Source organism: Anomaloglossus baeobatrachus, chromosome 1, assembly GCF_048569485.1.
Source record: "Anomaloglossus baeobatrachus isolate aAnoBae1 chromosome 1, aAnoBae1.hap1, whole genome shotgun sequence".
NCBI lineage: Eukaryota > Metazoa > Chordata > Amphibia > Anura > Aromobatidae > Anomaloglossus > Anomaloglossus baeobatrachus.
Genome location: NC_134353.1, coordinates 380,108,529 through 380,133,599, shown reverse-complemented (window position 1 = coordinate 380,133,599; position 25,071 = coordinate 380,108,529). Strand labels below are relative to the sequence as shown.

Below are 25,071 nucleotides of genomic sequence, written 5' to 3'. Positions count from 1 at the left end.
TCTATGAAGGTGCACCTTGTCCCTGACTCCCTTTCCAGACCCCAAAAATAACTTTATAAAACTTGGCCGTTAGGTATGCTAATTACCTGTGTAGGCCAGATGGGTGGGCTCATTTTCTGCTCCTGTCCTCCCTCCTGGCGCTGATAGCCATCCTCCTTTCTTGATTGACGAGATGACGTCTCCGTCATCCACCTCGTCGCATTTTCAAATCTCGCGCCTGTGCAGTTAGGTCGGCTCGCGCAGGCGCAGTTCGCTCTGCCATATCGCGGGCAGAGCAGAAAACATAGCTGCCCTCGCTCGCGCCGGTGAGCTAAATGTGCAGGCGCGAGATTATGGGCGGGAACGAGCATGGCGCTGGTGAGGTTATGCACAGCGCCGACCATGATCTTGCGCCTGCGCATTTAGCTCACTGGCGCGAGCGAGGGCAACTAGGTTTTCTGCTTTGCCTGCAATATGGCAGAGCGAACTGAGCCTGCGCGAGCCGACCTAACTGCACAGGCGCGAGATTTGAAAATGCGACGAGGAGGATGACGGAGGCGCCATCCCGTCATTCAAGAAATGAGGATGGTGATCAGCGGCAGGAGGGGGATAAAAGAGCAGAAAATGAGCCCGCCCATCTGGACAACACAGGTAATTAGCATACCTAACAGCCAAGTTTTATAAAGTTATTTTTGGGGTCTGGAAGGGAAGTCAGGGCCAAGGTGCACCTTCAAAGAATGCAGCCCAGGAGCTGCAGAAGGGGATTCTTTTAGTTTAATAGGGAAAAATCTGGTGACAGGTTCCCTTTAAGTTTTATTACTGATAGAAATGATAAATTAATTACTCCTGGAAAGTTTCAGCAACTAGGTAAGAACTCTATAAATTTGGTCTATAACGGCCTCATATCCAGCATCTTTAGGAACTCGAGCAGCCAACGATCCCTGCAAAAGGAAAAATAAATACATAACTGTTATAATTTATTTATTTATGTGTCAATAGAAAAAAAAAAACAAGTACACTGGATGTTTGCATTTGGGTCCTGAACGATTTTTTTTTTTTAAATCCGGCCTGACCCGCCGAACTCGTATATCTGCGCATTCGCCCATCATTAGTGATGTCACCAAGCATTTATTTTTTGTTCACACCCTTTGTATTTTGTCAATTTGCCAAAACATACAAATATTAAAAATTATTTTATTTTAAAGCATTCTTATTTTGCAACATTTTTCCACACCTGTCAAACATTTGCAGAGTACCGTACATACAGATATATGCAATGATTTTCCTTGTTCATACTGAAATGTGGACAATATACTGTAGATTGAGAATGAAGGCCAGAAAAGCCACAAAGGAACACAAATGAGCAGATGTGGAAACAAGGAGGAAAGAAATACATGTGAAACAAACCAGAATATTTGTTAAACCTTAGATTCCTTCCTTTTACTCTAATCACATATTACACACCCTTGACATTCTATAGGGCAGCATTATCAAGTAGTCACCTAGAATGGCTTCCAATGAAAAGGTATGTAAGTGAATAGTGCATGCTGCGATTTTTTTCACTCAAACATTTTACTGCATTGAACAACCCTACTGAATTACATTAGTCAGTATGCTGTCAGAATTTTACTCGGACAGCACACATCTGTATAATACATTCCTGTACAAGCTCCTATACCACAGAGTATTATCTTATTGTTTTAATATTTGCTTTTATGAGCAGATACAGAATGAACATAATGACCCCATAGTTGACAAACTCTTGCAAGTTTGTCTTTGTTTTTGTAATTAGCACAGTTGATTAAATTTCAGTTTCAGCAGAATGAAGGGATTGGAAACACTAAGATATACGATTTTTCTAGGGGCTACATCTCACTACAAGGTTAGGCACTTTGTATGGGCTGAAAGACTTAATTTAACACATCAAATCTCTTTAGCATCAATTGGTGGAAATTACTTATTTTTAAATAGTGATGGGCGGACCCGGACTGTAAAAGTCCAGAACCACGAGTTTTCAAAAGTATCCAGGTGCTGGACCCGGAGTTCTCAGGGAACTCTGGCTAACACAAAAAATATATAAAGGAAAAATACTGTAACTGCTCCCGCATCCGCCTATTCACTTCTGGGGCTGCGCATTAGGCTCATGCATATGCACTGTTTTCCCGCCCACCGGCTTCTGTGATTGATTGCAGTCAGACGGGCCCACACCATGAGTGACAGCCTGTGTGATGCTGCCAAGAACAAACCCATAATTTAAAAATTTAAAAAAAACAGCGTTCAGTCCCCCCAATTTTGACACCCAGCCATGATAAAGCCAACATATGGAGGCTGGTATTCAGGCTGGGGAGACACATGGTTATTGAGCCCCCCCCAGCCTAAAATTAGCAGCCTGCAGCTGCCCGGGATTGCCGCATCCATTAAGGGCTCATTCACATGACCGTTCCGTTTGTGCTGGTCAGTTCCTGTTTTTTTGCGGACCCACGGACAGGACCGTCTTTTCAATGTCTTTTGTCTAGGATCAGATGGCACACGGAAGAACTTCCATGTGCATCCGATCCTACAAAAAAACACATCGGATGCCGTATGTCTGTTCCGTTATTATGGAACATGTCCTATTCTGTTCCGTAATAACGGACCGTGACTCAATACAGGTCAATGGGCCCGCAAAATCTCCGGAAGCCGCACGGAAGCACTTCCGTGTGACTTTGGTCGGGTGCCCGTGCAGTCTGTGTCCCGCTCCAGCCCCGCGGCTGCCCAGACAGCAGAGTGTCAGTGTCTGCACGCACTGCAGTATCAGCATCTTTTCACACTGTAGTTTGTGCAGCCGCGGGGATGATGAGCGCTGCTGTCAGGTTAGATGGGGTCATTACCTGCTGTGATGATCTCCTGCACTCCTGACGTCAGCACTGTCACTGCCTTCTATGCCCGCCACATTCTCACATCAAGTCTCGCGGGCGGCCCGAGACTGTCACTAGCGGTGACGTCACGGGCTCCCGCGATTCTTTGCTGAGAACGCGGCGGGCATAGAAGTCAGTGACAGTGCTGACGTCAGGAGTGCAGGAGATCCTCACAGCAGGTAATGATCTCATCTAACCTCCTGACAGCAGCGCTCGTCATCCCCTGCAGTGACCTGGGCTGACCTCATGATGTTAGCTCAGGTCACTGCACTACTCTCCCAGCCAATGGGGAACATTCTGTTCTTCATTAACTGGAACAGTGACTATGGTATGGATCGTCGTGGGACCCCCTTATTGGATTACGCCGGACCCGGATTTCATTGTTCTTTTCAATAAATTGGTGAAAGAGGGAATGTTTTTTCAAATAAAACTTTTTTTATTGTCAATTTTATTTTTTATTACTGACTGGGTTCGTGATGTCAGGTATCTGATAGACGCGTGACATCACTAACCCCAGGGCCTGATGCCAGGTGACATTACACATCTGGCATCAACCCCAAATATTACCCCGTTTGCCACCACACCAGGGCAACGGGATGAGTTGGGGCAAAGCACCAGGATTGGCACATCTAATGGATGTGTCACTTTTGGGGCGGCTGTAGCCTGCTATTTTTAGGCTGGGGAGTGTCCAATAACAGTGGACCTCCCTAGTCTGAGAATACCAGACTATGCAGAGGGGTAGGACAATATATATGTCTTTCTCATCTATCTATATTTATCTATCCCTCTATTCATTCATTCATCCCTCTCTTTCTGTCTCTATATCTATCTATCCATCTCTATATCTACTCATCTATTTATCTTTCCTGCTGCTTCCGTTTTTTGCGGACCGCAAAAAAAACGGAAGGCACATGGATGACACACAGACCGTATACGGAACAGAACTGGTGTTATACGGATGCCACATGGATGCATCTCTGAAAAAAAAGGAACGTTTTTTGCGTCCCGCAAAAACGGAACGGTCATGTGAATGTAGCCTAAATGCGACAATCCCAGCATTTTACCTGGCTCTTACAGATTGCCCTGGTGTGGTGGCAATTGGGGTAATAAGGGGTTAATCACAGCCCAAAGCTGGCACTAAGCCCTAGGTCAGTAATGACAGGCGTCTATGAGACATCCATTACTAATCTATAAGTGAAAGTAAATAAATAAACACCAAAAAAATCCTTTATTTGAAACAAAAGACAAAAAAAACACCCTCTTTCACCACTTTATTAACCCTAAAAACACCATAATCCACATGAGGTTCCATGATGATTCCAGCTCTGCTACATTACTGAAGCCACATCGTGCGATCATGGAACATGACCGCCTGCTGTGAGGTTAAGGCAGAGACTGAGCTGCATCTGTTGCCAAAAAAACCTTTTTTTGGCAAGAGATGCAGATTTGGTGCTGAATTTTTACTCCATATTCCTGCACCTAATCTACACCTCCTGGCAAAAAAATCCTGAATCACTACCGCATCATACCGTATGCGGTAGTGATGGGTTAGTGATGCGGTTTTTTTCAGGAGGAGTTGACTGGGTGCAGGAATATGGTGTAAAAATTTCAGCATCAAATCTGCATAGATTGGTAAAAAACAACAACACAGTTTTCTGCCAGGAGATGCAGGTCTATGAACTGAGCGAGAGTTCCTTGAGGTCACGTGGGTCTGGTTACCTGCAATCACAGGTGGAGGACAGTGGGAACTTGTAGCTGTGACTGCAACTTACCTGAGTGACATCATTGCTGATTGTGTGGCTCATTGATTTTCTGCCTGAACCTCACAGCGGGCGATTGTGTTTTATAGCGATCAATGTGAGCTTCAGATGTAGCAGAGCTGAATCATCCTGGGACCTCGTGTGGATTACGTCGGACCTGCAGGGGTGTTTTGGGGGTTACTAAAGTGGTGAAAGAGGGTGTTTTTTTTGTCTTTTATTCCAAATAAAGGATTTTTTTGGTGTTTGTGTTTATTTCTTTTCACTTACAGTTTAGTAATGGGGGGGGTCTCAGACACATTTCACTACTAATCTAGGGCTTAGTGGCAGCTGGGAGCTGACATTAACCCTTAACCCCTTATATTACATTGATTGCCACCACAGCAGGCAATCGGTAAATGCCGGGTAAAGTGCTGGGATTGTCGCATCCAATGGATGCGACAATTCTGGGCAGCTGTAGGCTGCTATTTTAGGCTGGTGGGAGGGGGGCAATAAGCATGTGTCTCCCATCCCCCAGCTGTTGGGCTTTATCATGGCTGGGTATCAAAATTGGGAGGGGCTGCACAACGATTTTTAAAACTTAATTGACTAATTTAAAAAAAAAAGCCACATGCAGTTCCTCTTATTTTGATACACAGCCAAGATAAGCGCATGGCTAGGAGCTGCAGCCTGTAGCCGTGGGCTTTATTTGTGCTGGGTGTCATAATATGGGTCGATCCTAAGCCAATTTTTTAATTTATTTAATTTTACGGTATGACAGACATGCATAGCACCTGTGATTTGAGGCAGTCAGACGCTGTCAATGAGGGTGGGGACGCATCTGACTGCAACCAATCACAGACGCTGGTAGACGGGGAAAGCAGTGCATATGCATGAGCCTAATGAGCAGCCCTGGAAGTGAAGGGGTGGCCGTGGGAGCAGTTACAGCCGCGCCAAAGCCTTGGTAACTATAACGAGTCTGCTCCTATAAGTTAGCTCGCCCATCACTAGTCTTAATCCATATTCTTAGAATCCTTCACATATAATAGCTAATGTACATCTAAATTAAAGAAAAATAAATAGTAGAATGCCTCTTTAATGCAATCTAAATCTCGAATCCTCGCCCAAAAACAAGTAAAGCGCAAGTCAGTAGCGGTGTATGGATCAGGCTCACGGGACGAACACGCCCCATACCCAGCAGGTAATGGTTGTGTATTCAGCCAGGACTTGCCTCTAACAGCTTCGAGTGGAGCAGAGTTCTGCCCGCAACTGCTGGCCTGATAAATAATACTGTCAGAGTTTAAGAGGTTATCCCGTCTTAAGCTACAAATACTCACATCACGCACACTGCGAAGATGCTCTGGTGTCAGGAGCAGCAGGCACGTGTGCGTGTTTGATTTAGATACACGCAGTCATGTGCCAACTACACTTTATCCGGCCTCGCTCAATGGAATTGTATTCAGTAAGGCTGGATACTGTTTACCTTGATGTGGCCAGAAGTATGCAGATTGCATAATTGCGGTCACATTCACATGACTGATCACTCCCGGCACAGCGCAAGAATCCTCACAGGTGGGGAAGCCAGTGCTAATGGTTATGTCACATGATCCCTACGTTAAATGTCACAATAATCCCAGGTGAGCCATCTCCATCTGGCTCACTGCCAGGATTGGTGAGAAGTATAAGTATAATATTATTATTTTACTGGCGGCAAACATAGGGATTGAGAAGAGGTTGTCCGAGTAGTGGACAACCCCTTTAATTATTGGCAAAATATTATAGGGGTAAATTATTAAACTATGCTTTGCACACCCTCCCTGGGTCCAGCACTGAGTCTCCGCTGCTGTTCCTAGTGTTTGGCATTGTCTGCAGTGCTGACATCATGGACAGTACTGCAGCCAATAATAACTGAGCTCAGCAACTCTGAGTGACTCATGCAATCAACTCGGACTGAAGAGCTGATTTTGGTTATTGGCTGCAGAACTGTCCATGCCAGCGGTGCTGAAAATGACAGCAGGTGCAGCGTTTGAGACTCAGTGTGGGGCCCAGGAACAGTAAGTAAAGAGATTTGATTTATAAAACAATCTGCAGCTGGGGAAGAGGGGATTTCTGAAACTAGCGAACCCTATTAAGATCAATATTCTAAACAATATCATTGAAAACATTAAATAAAAAAATACTTAAAAGGGACTCCCCCTTAGTTAAAATTTTCACACCAGGTACCAACATTTCATCATGTATTGGAATTAAAATACACGTCTGTAGGTTTTATTGTAAACTAGCTGTAGTACCCGGGCGTTGCCCGGGATAGTAACCGTCTCTCTGTCTCTCTCCCAGTTTCTGTCTGTGTGTCGCTGTCCGTCTCTTTCCTTGTCCGTCCGTCCGTCTCTTTCCTTGTCCGTCCGTCCGTCTCTTTCCTTGTCCATCCGTCCGTCTCTTTCCTTGTCCGTCTGTCCGTCTCTTTCCTTGTCCGTCCGTCCGTCTCTTTCCTTGTCCGTCCGTCTCTTTTCTTGTTCGTCCGTCTGTCTGTCTTTTTCCTTGTTCGTCTGTCTGTCTTTTTCCTTGTTCGTCCGTCCGTCTCTTTTCTTGTTCGTCCGTCCGTCTTTTTCCTTGTCCGTCCGTCCGTCTCTTTCCTTGTCCGTCCGTCCGTCTCTTTCCTTGTCCGTCCGTCCGTCTTCCTTGTCCGTCCGTCCGTCTCTTTCCTTGTCCGTCCGTCTCTTTCCTTGTCCGTCCGTCTCTTTCCTTGTCCGTCCGTCTCTTTCCTTGTCCGTCCGTCTCTTTCCTTGTCCGTCCGTCTCTTTCCTTGTCCGTCCGTCTCTTTCCTTGTCCGTCCGTCTCTTTCCTTGTCCGTCCGTCTCTTTCCTTGTCCGTCCGTCTCTTTCCTTGTCCGTCCGTCTCTTTCCTTGTCCGTCCGTCTCTTCCCAGGGCTGTCTCTTCCCAGGGCTGTCTCTTTCCAGGGCTGTCTCTTTCCAGGGCTGTCTCTTTCCAGGGCTGTCTCTTTCCAGGGCTGTCTCTTTCCCCGTCAGTCTGTCTGTCTCTTTCCCCATTTGTCTCTGTCTGTGTCTGTCTGTCTTTTTCTGTCTCTCTATCCATTTCTCCCCCGACATCATATAACCTCACGCATAAGCTTCAACTTACAGTTTATTTTGTTCCTATAGCAACCACTGACAGTTGCTATTAATAACCTATAGCTCCCACCTCCATTAGTTTAATGGCGGCAGGGGTTAAAAATTTCTGTCAAAACATAGTCTACGACGTTCCCTGGGTCACATGAGGCGTAGGTGCAAAATTTCATGATTGTAAATGCGACGGTGCGGATTCCTTAAGCGGACATACACACACACGTACATACACTCAGCTTTATATATTAGATCAGACGAATTTCTGAAATCTTCTATGATTGTCATGACAAGTAGTAAGTAGTCAAGTAAATCAGAATATGTAGCGAAATCTTGTCTCCTGTCTCCGGCATCCAAACCAAAATATTTTGAGAACTTATGGAGCTTTTGTTGCCAGTGGTTCTATATAAAATGATGAAGATGAGGGTGGAGAGGAACATAACCATGCTATGTCCCTTTAGTCAAGAAGGCATGTACATATTATACTGTATTCTACATGTATGTTGTATGGCGATGGAAATTAGCAAAATTGAATGAAGTTGTGTGTACAGTGGCATACAGATGACACGTGTTCATACCTTTATTTTATCTAGAAACGTAATATCTTCATTCCATATATCCTGGAATGAAATCTGGTCTGGTCCTCCCTTATAGAATTCAAGCAGCAGAGCCTGTGGGAGATATAAAAGTGACTGAAGAACATTGTTCTCTTCTGTAGTATGAAACACTTGCAGTACCGAGTGGTTACAACTTCGAAACAAAAGTAGAGAGAATTTTAAAAATGGTCTGACTGTGAGAGTGGTGTACACATGTATAGACTTATGGTCCCATACACAGTAGACTTGGACAGCAGTCGAAAGTCTATGGTGGTTTCCAAACTCTCCTCCGATAGATTATGGCATGGAAGATATGGCATGTCTGATTTTAGAGTGCCGATCCCTTTGTTCTTGACAAGATAAGTCATCACCAGAGGAGTATGATAACTATCTGAACTATCGACTGAACAATATCTATGTGTTTGAGGACACTTGGGTCATTCCGTGTCAAGTGGACCAGTTTTAAAAATCGTCCCCACTCGACGTTCTCCGATTTTGCTGAAAATTTATAAGGATGTACATGTATGTTTGAAAAGAGGTTCTGTAAATTTTTAGGGCCAGATCTCGAATACATTGGGCACTGTTGAACTTTCACTGGAGGCCCCCCCAAGCCTGCGGCTTCAGCTAAGAGGATTTTGCAAACTTTGGCACATAGCCATTAGAGTTCTATACTGGCTATGATGCTGAAATTTGGCATACTAGCTCAACTTTTGCTGCTAAACGCGATAAAATTATTACCGGCTATGACAAAACAATATTTCGGCCGCAATTTTGTGTCAAAGTAGCTTGCAAAACGCCTTGCATAAAATTTATGCCAAACTTTGCCCATATATAACTCACGACCAAAAACCAATAGGAACTGGTGCTTTACCCTGTACAACAAACATCTTCATGACTTTGCATTGCTGCAATATCACGGTCAAAGCATATGTATTTGTGGAAATATTCACACCCACATATGATGAAAAACTAAAAAAAAACGAATTTTACCTATTTTTAGGTCAAATTTCCCAAAAAGGGTACCCCTAAAATATATTAATTCTGTTATCATTTGAAAGAGCACATTTTTCTGTACAAGGATCATTGGTTTTTTTTTTGGAATCTCTCCATTTAAGAAAAGAAAAATGACACTGAACATGGTGTTATTTATTAATACGCAATGAATGCTAACTGCACTTTTCAAACCCTTGCGTTGCTCCATGGTGGTTATACCACAACCAATTCCCTAAGAATTGGTATTACAATCCTATTAAGAATTGTAATAATGCTGTCTTTCGAGAATTGGCAGCCCCATCGCCTAGGAGCCATGGCCGATAGCCGTGCAAGGCAAGTCGCGGGTGGTCTCTTTATCGCAGGTTCCAAAGCCTGAGGGTGGGTGTCTTTGCCTAGGATCCCAAGCCTAATATTGGGTATCTTTTATTGGTTCCCAAGCCATAATGTTCAGTCTAAGTAAGTGGTCTGGAATTGTTGCTGAATTTGCAATGAAAGATGAAGGGTCATTTGACACCCTTGTTGCAGTCCACACTTTCTTAACAGTAATTGTGGAGTATCTCATGACTCTCATCAATGGGATTCATCATATCCACTACTTCAGTGATGGATCTGCAGCCCAGTACAAAAATTTCATAAATTTTCTCAACTTGTGCCACCACAATGCTGATTTCAATATCAGCGCTGAATGGAATTTTTTTGGTACCAGTCATGGAAAGTCGCCCTGTGATGGGATTGGAGGAACAGCAAAGAGGTTGGCAGCTCGTGCCAGTCTTCAACGCCCAACTGAAAACCAAATACTGACCCCGGTGGATGTATTCAACTTTTGCAACGAGCAACTGCATGGAATCAAGTTTTTTTTTGTTCCAAAAGAAAAAATTGACGAAATAAGGGTAGTTCAAGAGGAAAGGTTCAAAGATGGACATACAATTGCTGGAACAAGAGAAAATCACCAGTTTGTGCCAATTGATGACAAAAAGATTCGCATTTCAAGGGTGTCAAATGACCCTTCATCTTTCATTGCCCATGTAGATGGATCTGTCAGATCAGAAATGCCTTTTGTGCCAATTGCAAACCTCCAGCCAGGGCAATACATTGCCTGCATTTACGATAGGAACTGGTGGATTGGAAATATTTCTGAAATTTCAGTCGACGACCATGATGCATTAATACATTTTATGCATCCTCATGGACCAGCTAGCTTCTTTCACTGGCCTGTGAGAAATGATACATGCTGGATTCCCGAGCAGTCGATCATTGCAATAATTCCAGCACCAGCTGCAACAGCAATGGGCCGACAATACAGCTTCTCTGAACCGATTATGTTGCAAATTCAGCAACAATTCCAGACCACCTACTTAGACTGAACATTATGGCTTGGGAACCAACAAAAGATACCCAATATTAGGCTTGGGATCCTAGGCAAAGACACCCACCCTCAGGCTTCGGAACCTGCGATAAAGAGACCGCCCGCGGCTGGCCTTGCACCTCTATCGGCCATGGCTCCTAGGCGATGGGGCTGCCAATTCTCAAAAGACAGCATTATTACAATTCTTAATAGGATTATAATACCAATTCTTAGTGAATTGGTTGTGGTATAACCACCAACGCAAGGGTTTGAATAGTGCAGTTAGCATTCATTGCGTATTAATAAATAACACCATGTTCAGTGGCATTTTTCTTTTCTTAAATGGAGAGACTCAAAAAAAAACCCCAATGATCCTTATAGAGAAAAATGTGCTCTCTCAAATGATAACAGAATTAATATATTTTAGGGGTACCCTTTTTGGGAAATTTGACCTAAAAATAGGTAAAATTCGTTTTTTTTTAGTTTTTCATCATATGTGGGTGTGAATATTTCCACAAATACATATGCTTTGACCGTGATATTGCAGCAATGCAAAGTCATGAAGATGTTTGTTGTACAGGGTAAAGCACCAGTTCCTATTAGTTTTTGGTCTTGAGTTATATATGGGCAAAGTTTGGCATAAATTTTATGCGAGGCGTTTTCCAAGCTACTTTGATACAAAATTGCGGCCGAAATATTGTTTTGTCATAGCCGGTAATAATTTTATCGCGTTTAGCAGCAAAAGTTGAGCTAGTATGCCAAATTTCAGCATCATAGCCAGTATAGAACTCTAATGGCTATGTGCCAAAGTTTGCAGGCTTGGGGGGGCCTCCAGTGAAAGGTCAACAGTGCCCAATATATTTGAGATCTGGCCCTAAAAATGTACAGAACCTCTTTTCAAACATACATGTACATCCTTATAAATTTTCAGCAAAATCGGAGAACGTCGAGTGGGGACCACTGGTCCACTTGACACGGAATGACCCACTTGCAATTTAGCTTCTATACCTATCTGCAGGCAACTCATGCAGAAGCTGCATTCTCCAGAGTGGTATTTTAACCCCTTCACCCCAGGCGATTTTCCGTTTTGTTGGGGTTTTTTTGCTCCCCTTCTTCCGAGAGCCGTGACGTTTTTATTTTTCCGTCAATTTTGCCATGTGAGGGCTTGCTATTTGCGGGACGAGCTGTACTTTTAAATGAAACCATAAGTTTTACCATATAGTGAACTGGAAAGCAGCAAAAAAAATTCAAGTGCGGAAAAACTGAAAAAAAAGTGCAATTGCACAATAGTTTTTGGGATATTTTATTCAAAAGTGTTCACTAAATGGTAAAACTGATGAGTCGGTGTGATGACTCAGGTTGGTACGAGTTTGTAGATAAAAATTAACCTGAACATGTTGGTTATCTAAGGGGTTAAAAAAAATTCACAAGTTTGTCCAAAAAAGTGGCGTACTCATAGTGTTCTCATCTTTCAGGATCTATGGCTCAGTGACGGCTTATTTTTTGCATCTCGGGCTGACGTTTTTAATGGTACAATTTTTGCGCAGATGCTATGTTTTGATCGCCTGTTATTGCATTTAGCACAAAATTTCCAGCAACCAAAAACCGTTATTTTGGCGTGTGGAATTTTTTTGCTACACTGTTTACCGATCCGATTAATTGACTATATATTTTGATAGATCGGGCATTTCTGAACGCGGCGATACCAAATGTGTGTATATTATTTTTTTTTAACCCTTTAATTTTCAATGGGCCGACTGGGGCGCGATTTGAACTTTTTTTTTTTTTTATTTTTTAAAACTTTTTTTTTATATTACTAGGCCCCTTAGGGGACTATAACGATCAGCAGTCAGATCGCTCTTCCATTTATACAGATCTGAGCTGAGATCTGGAGAAAAGCTGCTTTACTCTCACACACGCCAGTCTGCCGGCAGTGAGAGAAAGTGACTCATGATAGCTACAGGAGTCATCACATGACCCGGTGCTACCATGGCATCCACCGGAAGTCACGTGACTTCCGATGGCGCTGGGTAAGTTATGCTTACCGCGGCGCCCTGTTACATCTGACGGTTAGATTTTGACAGCGAGATGTAATAGGCGTGGGTGGAGCGCGATTCCACTCACGGCTGGCAGGCACACATGTCAGCTGTTGAAATCAGCTGACATGTGTGTAGATCGCCACGGACTACCAACAGCAGGCGGCGGGGATTTACCTCACACGGTCCATGACGTACCCAGTACGTCATGTGTCGTGAAGAGGTTAAGCAATCAGTGGTGGTCTCAAAACTCACCTACTCAGCAACTGCTTTTATCAGCTTATGATATAACTTAAATACCAAAACACTTGGGACACTGTTGTAAGATGTAAATAAGACAGGAATGTAATAATTTGGAAATCTCCCCTATCCATATTTTGTCACAACAGAAGACATATCGGAAGTTGAAAAAATTAACTTATCTAGAAATTGATGGCAGCAACACATCTCAGAAAAGTTGAGACAGAGTTAACAAAAGGCTGGAAAAGTAAGTTGTACTAATGAAAAATAGCTGGAAGCTCCATTTTTAAGTCACATGACTGTATAAAAAAAGCATGTTAGAGAGGCAAAGTTACAAAGAAGCAAAGATTACAGGTCACCAATCCGAACAACTGCATCTAAACTCTGTGAAACAATTTTAGAAAAATGTTTATAAACGTAAAATTGTAAAAGCTTTAATATCTCACCATCTACACAGCATAATATCACCAAAAATTATGGAGAAATCAATCTGCACAAGGGACAAGGTTAGTGGTCAATATTTGATACGTTGATGAGCTACAGACCATCAGGCAGCATTGCATTAAAAAGTGGCATGACTCAATAGTACAAATCACTGTATGCGCTCAGTAACACTTCCCGAAATAATTTTCTGTGAACACTGGTCGCTATGCAAGTTAAAGTTCTATCATGCAGTGAAGAAACCAGTCACAAACCAAAAAAACTGCGCCATCTTCTCTGAGCAGAATCTCATTCTAAGGCTACATTCACATGACCGTTCCGTTTTTGCGGGCCACAAAAAATGATCCGCTTTTTTCACGGATGCATCCGTGTGGCATCTGTTTGACATCAGTTCCATTCCATATATGGTCCGTGTGTCATCCGTGTGCCTTCCGGGTTTTTTTGCGGACCGCAAAAAACGGAAGCAGCAAGAAAGATAAATAGATGAGTAGATATAGAGATGGATAGATAGAGACAGAGAGATAGAGGAATGAATGAATGAGTGAATAGAGGATAGATAGATAGATATAGATAGATGAGAAAAAGAGAATTTTGTTTACTTGCCGAAAAATTATTTTTCTTATAGTTCCGTAATGGGAGACCCAGACCATGGGTGTATAGCTTCTGCCTCCGGAGGACACACAAAGTACTACACTAAAAAGTGTAGCTCCTCCCTCCGAGCATATACACCCCCTGGATAACCAAATATAGCCAGTTTAGTGCAAAAGCTGAAGGAGAATAGCCACCCACAAGTAGAGATAGAGCAAAAAACCGGAAGAACCGGAGTCTCTGTCTACAACAACAGCCGGTGATAACACGCGGAACAAGAAACTGCCAACAGGCAACAGGGAGGGTGCTGGGTCTCCCATTACGGAACTATAAGAAAAACAATTTACGGCAAGTAAACAAAATTCTCTTTTTCTTCATCGTTCCTATGGGAGACCCAGACCATGGGACGTCTCAAAGCAGTCCATGGGTGGGAAATAAACAGAAAACTGAGAAGTAGGCGAAACCTAACTTCACAAATGGGCGACAGCCGCCTGAAGGATGCGTCTGCCCAAGCTCGCATCTGCCGAAGCATGAGCATGCACTTGGTAGTGCTTCGAAAAGGTGTGCAGACTAGACCAAGTGGCAGCCTGACAGACCTGCTGAGCCGTAGCCTGGTGCCTGAAAGCCCAAGAGGCACCGACAGCTCTGGTCGAGTGTGCCTTGATCCCCGGCGGGGGAGGCACTTGAGTACACTGGTAGGCATCAGAAATGGCCGACCTGATCCAACGAGCCAGGGTCGGTTTAGAAGCCGAGAGACCCTTACGCCGACCTGTGGTCAGCATAAAAAGAGAGGAGCACCGCCTAAGAACAGCGGTGCGTGACACATAGATCCGGAGCGCCCGCACCAGATCTAAAGTATGCAACGCTTTTTCAAAGCGATGAACAGGAGCCGGACAAAAGGAAGGCAATGAAATGTCCTGGTTAAGGTGAAAAGGAGATACCACCTTAGGGAGAAAGTCCGGAGTCGGACGGAGAACCACCTTGTCTTGATGAAAAACCAAAAAAGGTGACTCCGAAGAGAGAGCAGCTAAGTCAGAGACTCTCCTGAGGGAAGTTATGGCCACCAGAAAGACGACTTTCTGTGAAAGACGAAACAAAGAAACCTCCCTAAGAGGCTCAAAGGGGGGTTTCTGCAAGGCCGTGAGGACCAGATTAAGGTCCCAGGGATCCAAAGGCCGCCGGTAAGGCGGAATGATGTGGGATGCGCCCTGCATAAAGGTGCGCACCTGAGCCAGCCGGGCGATACGCCGCTGGAACAACACTGACAGAGCAGAGACCTGTCCCTTGAGGGAATTGAGGGATAGTCCTAGCTGCAGACCGGACTGTAGAAAGAACAGGATGGTCGGCAAGGAAAAAGGCCAAGGGGCATGGCCGGAAGAACGACACCAGGACAGGAAAATTCTCCAAGTCCTGTGATAAATTTTTGCCGAGGAAGACTTTCGAGCCTGAGTCATAGTGGAGATAACTTCGGGAGGAATGCCAGAAGTCGTCAAGATCCAGGACTCAAGAGCCACGCCGTCAATCTGAGAGCCGCAGAATTCTGGCGGAAAAACGGACCTTGTGAGAGAAGGCCTGGGCGGTCTGGGAGATGCCACGGCATCTCTACGGACAGATGGAGCAGGTCTGGGTACCAAGCTCGCCTGGGCCAGTCTGGAGCAATGAGGATGACCCGACGGCCCTCCATTCTGATCTTGCGCAGAACTCTGGGCAAGAGAGCTAGAGGGGGAAACACGTAAGCCAGACGAAACTGGGACCAATCCTGAACCAGCGCGTCCGCTGCAAAGGCCTGAGGATCGTGAGAGCGAGCCACGTAAACCGGGACCTTGTTGTTGTGCCGGGATGCCATTAGATCCACTTCCGGAGTGCCCCACTTGTGGGAGATTGACCGAAACACTGCCGGATGCAGAGCCCACTCGCCGCTGTCCACGGTTTGACGGCTGAGATAATCTGCCTCCCAGTTTTCTACGCCTGGGATGTGGACTGCGGATATGGTGGACTTGGAGTCCTCCGTCCACTGAAGGATGCGTTGAACCTCCAACATTGCCAGGCGGCTGCGAGTCACGCCCTGGTGATTGATGTAGACAACCGCTGTCGCGTTGTCTGACTGGACTCGAATGTGCTTGCCCGCCAACAGGTGGTGAAAGGCTACGAGAGCTAAGAGCACAGCTCTGATTTCCAGCACATTGATCGAGAGGGCTGATTCGGACGGAGTCCAAGTGCCCTTTGCTCGGTGGTGGAGAAATACTGCTCCCCAGCCGGATAGACTGGCATCCGTGGTGAGGATCACCCAGGACGGGGCCAGGAAGGAGCGTCCCTGAGACAGAGAGAGGGGCTGAAGCCACCACTGAAGAGAGGACCCTGGTCTGTGGCGACAGAGCCACTAACCTGTGCAAGGAAGAAGTCCGCTTGTCCCAACAGCGGAGAATGTCCAGCTGCAGAGGACGCAGATGGAACTGGGCAAAGGGAACCGTTTCTATTGACGCCACCATCTGACCCAGCACCTGCATTAGGTGCCTGATGGAATGACGGCGGGGCCTCAGCAGAGAGCGCACCGCCAAATGGAGGGACTGCTGTTTGACTAAGGGCAGCTTGACAAGTGCCGGCAGAGTCTTGAATTGCATCCCTAGGTACGTGAGTTTCTGGGTCGGAGTCAGAGTGGACTTGGGCAGATTGACAAGCCACCCGAAATGAACCAGAGTGGCGAGAGTGAGCGAGACACTCCGCTGACAGTCTGCACTGGATGAAGCCTTGACTAGAAGGTCGTCCAGGTAAGGAATCACTGCCAACCCCTGGAGGTGCAGAACCGCAACCACTGCTGCCATGACCTTGGTGAATACTCGAGGGGCCGTGGCTAACCCGAAGGGGAGAGCCACGAATTGGAAATGTTCCTCTCCGATGGCAAAACGTAGCCAACGCTGGTGTGAAACTGCAATTGGCACATGCAGATAGGCATCTCTGATGTTGATGGATGCCAGGAAATCTCCTTGGGTCATTGAGGCAATGACTGATCGCAGAGACTCCAATGCGAAAATGCCGCACCTGAACATGCTTGTTGAGAAGCTTGAGATCCAGGATGGGCCGGAAGGAACTGTCCTTTTTGGGGACTAGGAAGAGATTTGAGTAGAAACCTCTGAACCGTTCCCGGGCAGGAACCGGTACAATTACTCCGTTGGCCTGCAAGGATGCCACAGCCTGAGAGAAGGCGGCGGCCTTGGAGCAGGGGGGAGTTGACAGAAAAAATCTGTTTGGCGGGCTGGATGAGAATTCTATCCTGTAGCCGTGGGAGATGATATCCCGCACCCACTGATCGGAGACGTGTTGAAACCACACGTCGCCAAAGTGGGAGAGCCTGCCACCGACCAAGGACGTTTCTGGCTCAGCCAGATAGTCAAGAGGAGGCTGCCTTGGTGGCAGCAGCTCCTGCGGACTTCTGAGGACGCGGCTTCGTGCGCCAGGTGGGCTTCTGGTCCTTGGCTGAGTTAGTGGACGAGGCCGGGGGCTTAGAGGACGACCAGTTAGAGGAGCGAAAGGAACGAAACCTCGACTGGTTCCTGCCCTGGACAGGTTTCCTGGTTTTAGTCTGTGGCAAGGAAGTACTCTTCCCGCCAGTAGCTTCCTTAATAATTTCATCCAGTTGTTCACCGAACAGCCTGGACCCAGCAAACGGGAGCCCAGCAAGGTACTTCTTTGAAGAAGCGTCTGCCTTCCACTCTCGAAGCCACAAGATCCTGCGGATAGCGAGGGAATTAGCCGAAGCCACCGCAGTGCGGTGAGAAGCCTTCAGCATGGCAGACATGGCATAGGCTGAAAAGGCTGAAGCCTGGGAAGTTAAGGCAACCATTTCAGGCATAGAGTCCCTAGTGAGGGAATGCATCTCCTCCAGAGAAGCAGAGATGGCCTTGAGAGCCCACACTGCTGCAAAAGATGGGGAGAACGAGGCCCCTGCCGCCTCATATACAGATTTGGCCAGAAGGTCAACCTGACGGTCAGTGGGATCCTTAAGTGAGGTGCCATCAGCCACTGATACAACTGTCCGGGCTGAGAGTCTAGACACTGGAGGGTCTACCTTTGGTGAGTGAGCCCACTCCTTGACCACCTCTGGTGGAAAAGGAAAACGGTCATCAGAACCACGCTTTGGGAAGCGTTTGTCAGGACAGGCCCTGGGCTTGGACACAGTGGCCTGAAAACTGGAGTGGTTAAAGAACACACTCCTTGTTCTCTTAGGCAAGGTAAACTGGTGCTTTTCTGCCAGAGAGGGTTGTTCCTCTGATACTGGCGGATTGAGGTCCAGTACAGAATTAATGGATGCAATTAAATCCCTTACATCCGCGTCACCCTCGGTCAGATCAATGGGGCACATGGAGGTAGCGTCCGAGCCCCTAGAAAAGACATCCTCCTCGTCCTGCGAGTCAGCTCGTGAATCAGAGCCACGGGACGAGGAAGGAGAGGGGACCCTGCGTCTCCTTTTAGGAGGACGGGGTCTGGGAGCAGATGAAGAATCCTCTGTGAGCTCTGCAGAGCGAGCCGAAGCAGCAGAGGCGCCCTGAGAAGGGGGCTGATGCATGCTCAGCAGAGTCCGGGACAACTCTCCCATGGATTCGGCAAGGGACTGGGAGATAGACTTAGAGAAGGATTCTACCCAAGCCGGGGGTTCAGCCACCGGGGCCGGAGCAGCCGGAGGGACCACTGGGGAGACTCCAGGCTGAGGCACCACCATGTTAGAGCAGGCATCACAATGTGGATATGTGCTCTGTTCAGGCAGTACGAGCTTACATGCAGTGCATATTGAGTACAGCCTTGCAGCTTTGCTCCTAGTGTGAGACATGCTGCTGAGGTGGGGGCTCTGAGCCAGAATGACCCCCAGAGAGTGTATAAGAAAGTCCACAACCGGAGGTTGTGGCTTACCAGACCGTTTGTGTGCCCTCCGGATCCCACAGCTCGGACCCCCAGACAGATTAGCACAGATGCTGCAGCCAGCGCCGATCAGTGTGAGAACGCTGATAAAATGGCGCCGGAGAGAGGAGAGGGGGCGGGGTCTAGTCAAAGAGCGGGATCCGGAGGGCCAAGGAGATATACAGGGGAGGGAAACATCTCCTCAGAGAGGAGTGTCCTTCCCTGTGCCGAACGGCCAGTGGGAGGAGCCGCACTGTCCCCCTGCATGACTGACATGCAGGGGCAGTGAAAACGAGACTAGGCCTCAGGCGAAGCCGGGGCCTAAATTTTACAATGCGGCCGGCGCGCAGGCACCCTCGGCGCGGTTCTCTGGTGAAAACCAGAGAACCGGCCGGAAATGTCACAAAGGTTAAATAACACACTCTCCCCAACAATAAAGTGGAAGGGACCCCCCTGACAATAACGTCTCAATACTTAGCTTGTGAGACGCAGGGCCAGGTCCCTGAGGGATGAGTGCTCCGTCCGGCAGGGTCCTGAAAGGGTTGCGGATGGAGACCGGTTTCCTGCAAGGCAGTGAGAACCGTGCTGGCTCCCACTTCAAGCCAGAGCCCGAGGGATGGTGAAGGAGCGCGGCATGTAAGGCTCCAGCCCTGAAATCAACCTTAACAACACCGCCGACACAGTGGGGTGAGAAGGGACATGCCGGGGGTCCAGGCTTGGACCCACTTTTCTTCAAATTCTTTAAAATCAAAAATCAGATGAGAATGCATGTGTGGATGTGTGCCTCCTGAACACAAAGCATTGAACTGGCTATATTTGGTTATCCAGGGGGTGTATATGCTCGGAAGGAGGAGCTACACTTTTTAGTGTAGTACTTTGTGTGTCCTCCGGAGGCAGAAGCTATACACCCATGGTCTGGGTCTCCCATAGGAACGATGAAGAAAGACATATATAATGTCCCACCTCCCTGCATATTCTAAGCTGGCACCCTTTTGTGACTTTCATGTGGCACTAAAGGGTGCTTAGCCTTGTATTTAGCCAAAAAATAAATAAATAAATAAAAAAAAAAATGACGTGGGATCCCCCCTATCTTTTGTAGCCAGCTAGGGTAAAGCAAACCACAGCTGGCAGCTTTACCTTGGCTGGTAATCTAAAACAGAGGGCACCCCACGCTGTTATTTTAAATTAAATAATTTAAAACAAAAAACACGGGGTCCCCCCAAATTGGATCACCAGCTAAGGTAAAGCGGACAGCTGTGGTCTGGTATTCTCAGACTAGGGAAGTACACCATTATTGGACACTCCCCAGCCTAAAAATAGCAGGCTACAGCCGCCCCAGAAGTGGCGCAACCATTAGATGCGCCAATCCTGGTGCTTCGCCCCACCTCATCCCATTGCCCTGGTGCGGTGGCAAACGGGGTAATATATGGGGTTAATACCAGATGTGTAATGTCACCTGTCATGAAGCCCTGGGGTTCGTGAGGTCAGGTGTCTATCAGATACCCGACATCACCAACCCAGTCAGTAATAAAAAAAAAAAAATAGACGACAAACACATTTTTATTTGAAAAAACACTCCACAACACATTCCCTCTTTCACCAATTTATTAGAAAGAAAAACAAATCCAGGTCTTGTGTAATCCAAGGGGGTCCCACGACGATCCATACCATAGTCAATGTCCCAGTCAATGAAGAACAGAATGTTCCCCATTGGCTGGGAGAGTAGTGTAGTGACCTGAGCTAACATCAATAGGTCAGCCCAGGTTACTGCAGGGGATGACGAATGCTGCTGTCAGGAGGATAGCGAGGTACATTACCTGCGGTGATCACTGAACTCCTGACAGCAGCGCTGTCACTGAGTTCAATGACCGCCGCCTTCACAAACCAAGTATCTCGAGCGGCCCATGACGTCACCGCTAGTCACAGTCTCGGGTCGAGAGCAAGAGGTGATGTGACAAGTGGCGGGCATAGAAGGCAGTGACGACCGCTGACGTCAGGAGTGCAGGACTTCATCACCGCAGGTAATGAACTTTACTAACCTCCTGACGGCAACGCTTGTCATCCCCGCAGCTGCTGACACTGCTGTGTGGGCAGCTGCGGACACACTACAGTGCGGGCAGCTGCTGACACTGCTGTGCGGGCAGCCACGGGGCTGGGGCAGGGGCTGGAGCTGGAGCGGAACACAGACTGCACGGGCACCCGATGGAAGTCACAGGGAAGTGTTTCCGCGTGGCTTCCGGGGATTTTGCGGACCCATTGACTTGTATTGAGTCACGGTCCGTTATTACGGAACAGAATAGGAGATGCTCAATAATAACGGAGCGGACATACGGCATCCGATGTGTTTTTTGTAGGATCGGATGCACACAGAAGTTCTTCCGTGTGCCATCCGATCCTACACAAAAGACATTGAAAAGATGGTCCTATCCGTGGGTCCGCAAAAAAACAGAAACTGACCAGGACAAACGGAACGGTCATGTGAATGAGCCCTTAATGGACGGACTCAAAATGGAAAGCTGTTCTGTGGACAGATTAATCAAAATTTAAAATTCTTTATGGAAACCACAGATGCTATGTCCTAAGAACAAGAGGAGAAGGATGATCCAAGTTGTTGTCAGAGCACCTTTCAAGTGCCTGCATCTCTCATGGTACAGGGTTGCATCAGTGCCTATGGCAGGGGCCCCTTACACATCTTGAAAGGCACATTAATACTGAGCATTATATAGAGATTTTAGAACAACATATGCTTCCATTTAGACATCTATGTCAAGGAAAACCTTGTATATTTCATCAAAACAATGCTAAACAACACATTGCATTCATCACAACAGCATGGCTTTTCAGAAGAAGAGTTCAGGGGATGATCTGGCAGCCCACAATCCAGAGCTTTCACCAATTGAAAACATACGGCACATTATGAAACAAAAAAAAACAGCAAATACCCAGGAATGTTGATCAGCTAGAATCCTACATCAGACAAGAATGGGACAACGTTCCTCTCCCAAACTCCTGCAATTGGTCTTCTCCATTCCCTGACCATTTACAGACTGTTGTAAAAAGAAGATTGGAGGCTACATAATGGTAGACTTAGGACTGTCCCAACTTTGAGATCTGTTGCTGCCGTTAATTTCTAAATGAGTCAATTTTGTTTCCAAAGAAATAGAAAATGTCTAACTTTCAACTTTTGATTTGATTTGAGTTCCATGTTCTGTAGCGACTATAATATGGCTAAGGCCCCCTTCACACGTCCGTGAAAAACACGCACGTGTGTTACGGGCCGTTTTTCGGGTCCGTGTCCCGTTTTTCTGTCCGTTTTTATGGTCCGTGTGGCACCTGTGTGAATTGCGTATGCTAGCCGTGTTTGTTTGTAGAACGTCCGTGTGTGCGTGTGAAATTAACGTGTATGTGTACGTGGAATGTCCATGTGGAATGTCCGTGTGTGTGATGTGGAATGTCCATGTGTGTGATGCACAATGTCGTTTATAAATGTCGGCTGACAGCAGACAGAGTTGCGCGATGAGAATGAACTCGGGTGAACTTCACCCGACTTTATCCTTATACCGCGGCTCTGTCTGTGTCTAGTACTGATTAGCAGTCACCTGTGAAGGATTCACCGATGACCGCTAATCCCCCGAGTGACTGAAGTTTCCCCCCCTCTCTCATACTCACCGATCCCCGATCACCGGCGCTGCACGGCATTCACACTGCTGCGGCGGCTTTTACTATTTTGAAAAAGCAGGCCGCTCATTAAACAATCTCCTATTCCCTGCTTTCTCCGCCCACCGGCGCCTATGATTGGTTGCAGTGAGACACGCCCCCACACTGAGTAACAGGTGCCTCACTGCACCCAATCACAGCAGCCGGAGGGCGTGTATATACTGTGCTGTAAAATAAATAAATAAATAATTAAAAAAAAACGGCGTGCGGTCCCCCCCAATTTTAATGCCAGCCAGATAAAGCCATACGGCTGAAGGCTGGTATTCTCAGGATGGGGAGCTCCACGTTATGGGGAGCCCCCCACCCTAACAATATCAGTCAGCAGCCGCCCAGAATTGCCGCATACATTATATGCGACAGTTCTGGGGTTGTACCCGGCTCTTCCCGATTTGCCCTGGTGCTTTGGCAAATCGGGGTAATAAGGAGTTAATGGCAGCCCATAGCTGCCACTAAATCCTAGATTAATCATGTCAGGCGTCTCCCCGAGATTCCTTCCATGATTAATCTGTAAATTACAGTAAATAAACACACACACACCAGAAAAAAATCCTTTATTAGAAATAAAAAACACACACATATACCCTGGTTCACCACTTTAATCAGCCCCAAAAAGCCCTCCATGTCCGCCGGAATCCAGGATGCTCCAGCGTCGCATCCAGCGCTGCTGCATGGAGGTGACCGGAGCTGCAGAAGACACCGCCGCTCCGGTCACTTCCACGCAGCAAATGAGGTGAGTAGCACGATCAGCTGAGCTGTCACTGAGGTTACCCGCTGTCACTGGATCCAGTAACAGCGGGTAACCTCAGTGACAGCTCAGCTGATCGCACGGCTGTCTTCATTAGCTGCGTGGAGGTGACCGGAGCGGCTGTGTCTGCTGCAGCTCCGGTCACCTCCATACAGCAGAGCTGGATGCGACGCTGCACCATCCTGGATGACGCCGGACATGGAGGGCTTTTTGGGGCTGATTAAAGTGGTGAACCAGGGTATATGTGTGTGTTTTTTATTTCTAATAAAGGATTTTTTCGGGTGTGTGTGTGTTTATTTACTGTAATTTACAGATTAATCATGGAAGGTATCTCGGGGAGACGCCTGACATGATTAATCTAGGATTTAGTGGCAGCTATGGGCTGCCATTAACTCCTTATTACCCCGATTTGCCAAAGCACTAGGGCAAATCGGGAAGAGCCGGGTACAGCCCCAGAACTGTCGCATATAATGTATGCGGCAATTCTGGGCGGCTGCTGACTGATATTGTTAGGGTGGGGGGCTCCCCATAACGTGGAGCTCCCCATCCTGAGAATACCAGCCTTCAGCTGTATGGCTTTATCTGGCTGGCATTAAAATTGGGGGGGACCGCACGCCGTTTTTTTTTAATTATTTATTTATTTATTTTACTGCACAGTATAGACACGCCCACCGGCTGCTGTGATTGGGTGCAGTGAGGCACCTGTCACTCAGTGTGGGGGCGTGTCTCACTGTAACCAATCATAGGCGCCGGTGGGCGGGGAAAGCAGGGAATAGGAGATTGTTTAATGAGCGGCCGGCTTTTTCAAAATAGTAAAAGCCGCCGCAGCAGTGTGAATGCCGTGCAGCGCCGCGCCGGGGATCGGGGAACGGTAAGTATGAGAGAGGGGGGGAAACTGACCGATAGACTGTGAGAGAGGGACAGACAGACAGAGAGACCGACAGAGAGACAGACAGACCGACCGACGGACTCAGGGAGATTGACCGACATACACAGAAATAGAAAGAATAGCCGACATCACTAGAAATAAAAACACCAAACGGACACGGACTATAGGTAGATGCATACGTGTTTACTAACGTGTGTGCACATACCCATAGACTTTCATTGTGTCCACGTGTGCGTGCTCCGTGCAGATAACGGACATGCATCCGTGCAAAACGCAAACACATACGGATCACGGACACACACACACGGACATAATGAAATAACGCACGTGTGACCACAATCATAGATTAACATTGGTGCACGTTTGGCCGTGTCTCCGGTATATACGGAAACGGACCAAACACGCACGTGTATCACGGACGTGTGAAGGGGGCCTAAAAGAGATTTTAAAAATTCCAAATCATTGCATTGTTGTGTTTTTGTTTTTATTTACAGTGTCCCAACCTTTTTGGAATTAGGGTTGAATGATAAGTACACTTAAGTATTTTGACTCTTTTTGACCTATCCCACTTAAATGCAAGTATTCTGACTAAAAATGTATTTTTTTGTAAAAAGGTTTTACTAATTAAACATTTCGGACTGTTAACTCATTCTGCAGCAAGTACTGTGATAGAAGCTGTAGAAGCCAACAGTGATTTAGTCAAGGGGTTTGTAACTCTAATGTCTCTTCGGGTGTGCGTGTGGCAGAGCACTGTGTGTGTGCGTGCGAGTGGCAGGACATTGCGGGCGTGCATGTGCCAGAACATTGCGGGTGGGCATGCGTGCGGAGAGCATTGCTGGACCGGGGCATGCAGAGCG

At 46.9% G+C, this 25,071-nt stretch overlaps 1 protein-coding gene across 2 annotated transcripts in view; it reads right to left on the bottom strand.

Annotated features, from left to right (window-relative positions):
• Positions 1–761: 761 nt before the first annotated feature.
• Positions 762–25,071, bottom strand: part of MPND (MPN domain containing) — an 80,500-nt gene continuing 56,190 nt past the window's right edge. For both annotated transcript variants that reach the window (XM_075352513.1, XM_075352514.1), the window contains exons 12-13: positions 8,310–8,402; positions 762–920 (exon numbers count right to left, since the gene is read on the bottom strand). In XM_075352513.1, the coding sequence (XP_075208628.1) occupies positions 843–920; positions 8,310–8,402 (171 nt within the window). In that variant the 3' untranslated portion in view covers positions 762–842. The remainder of the gene's footprint in view (positions 921–8,309; positions 8,403–25,071) is intronic.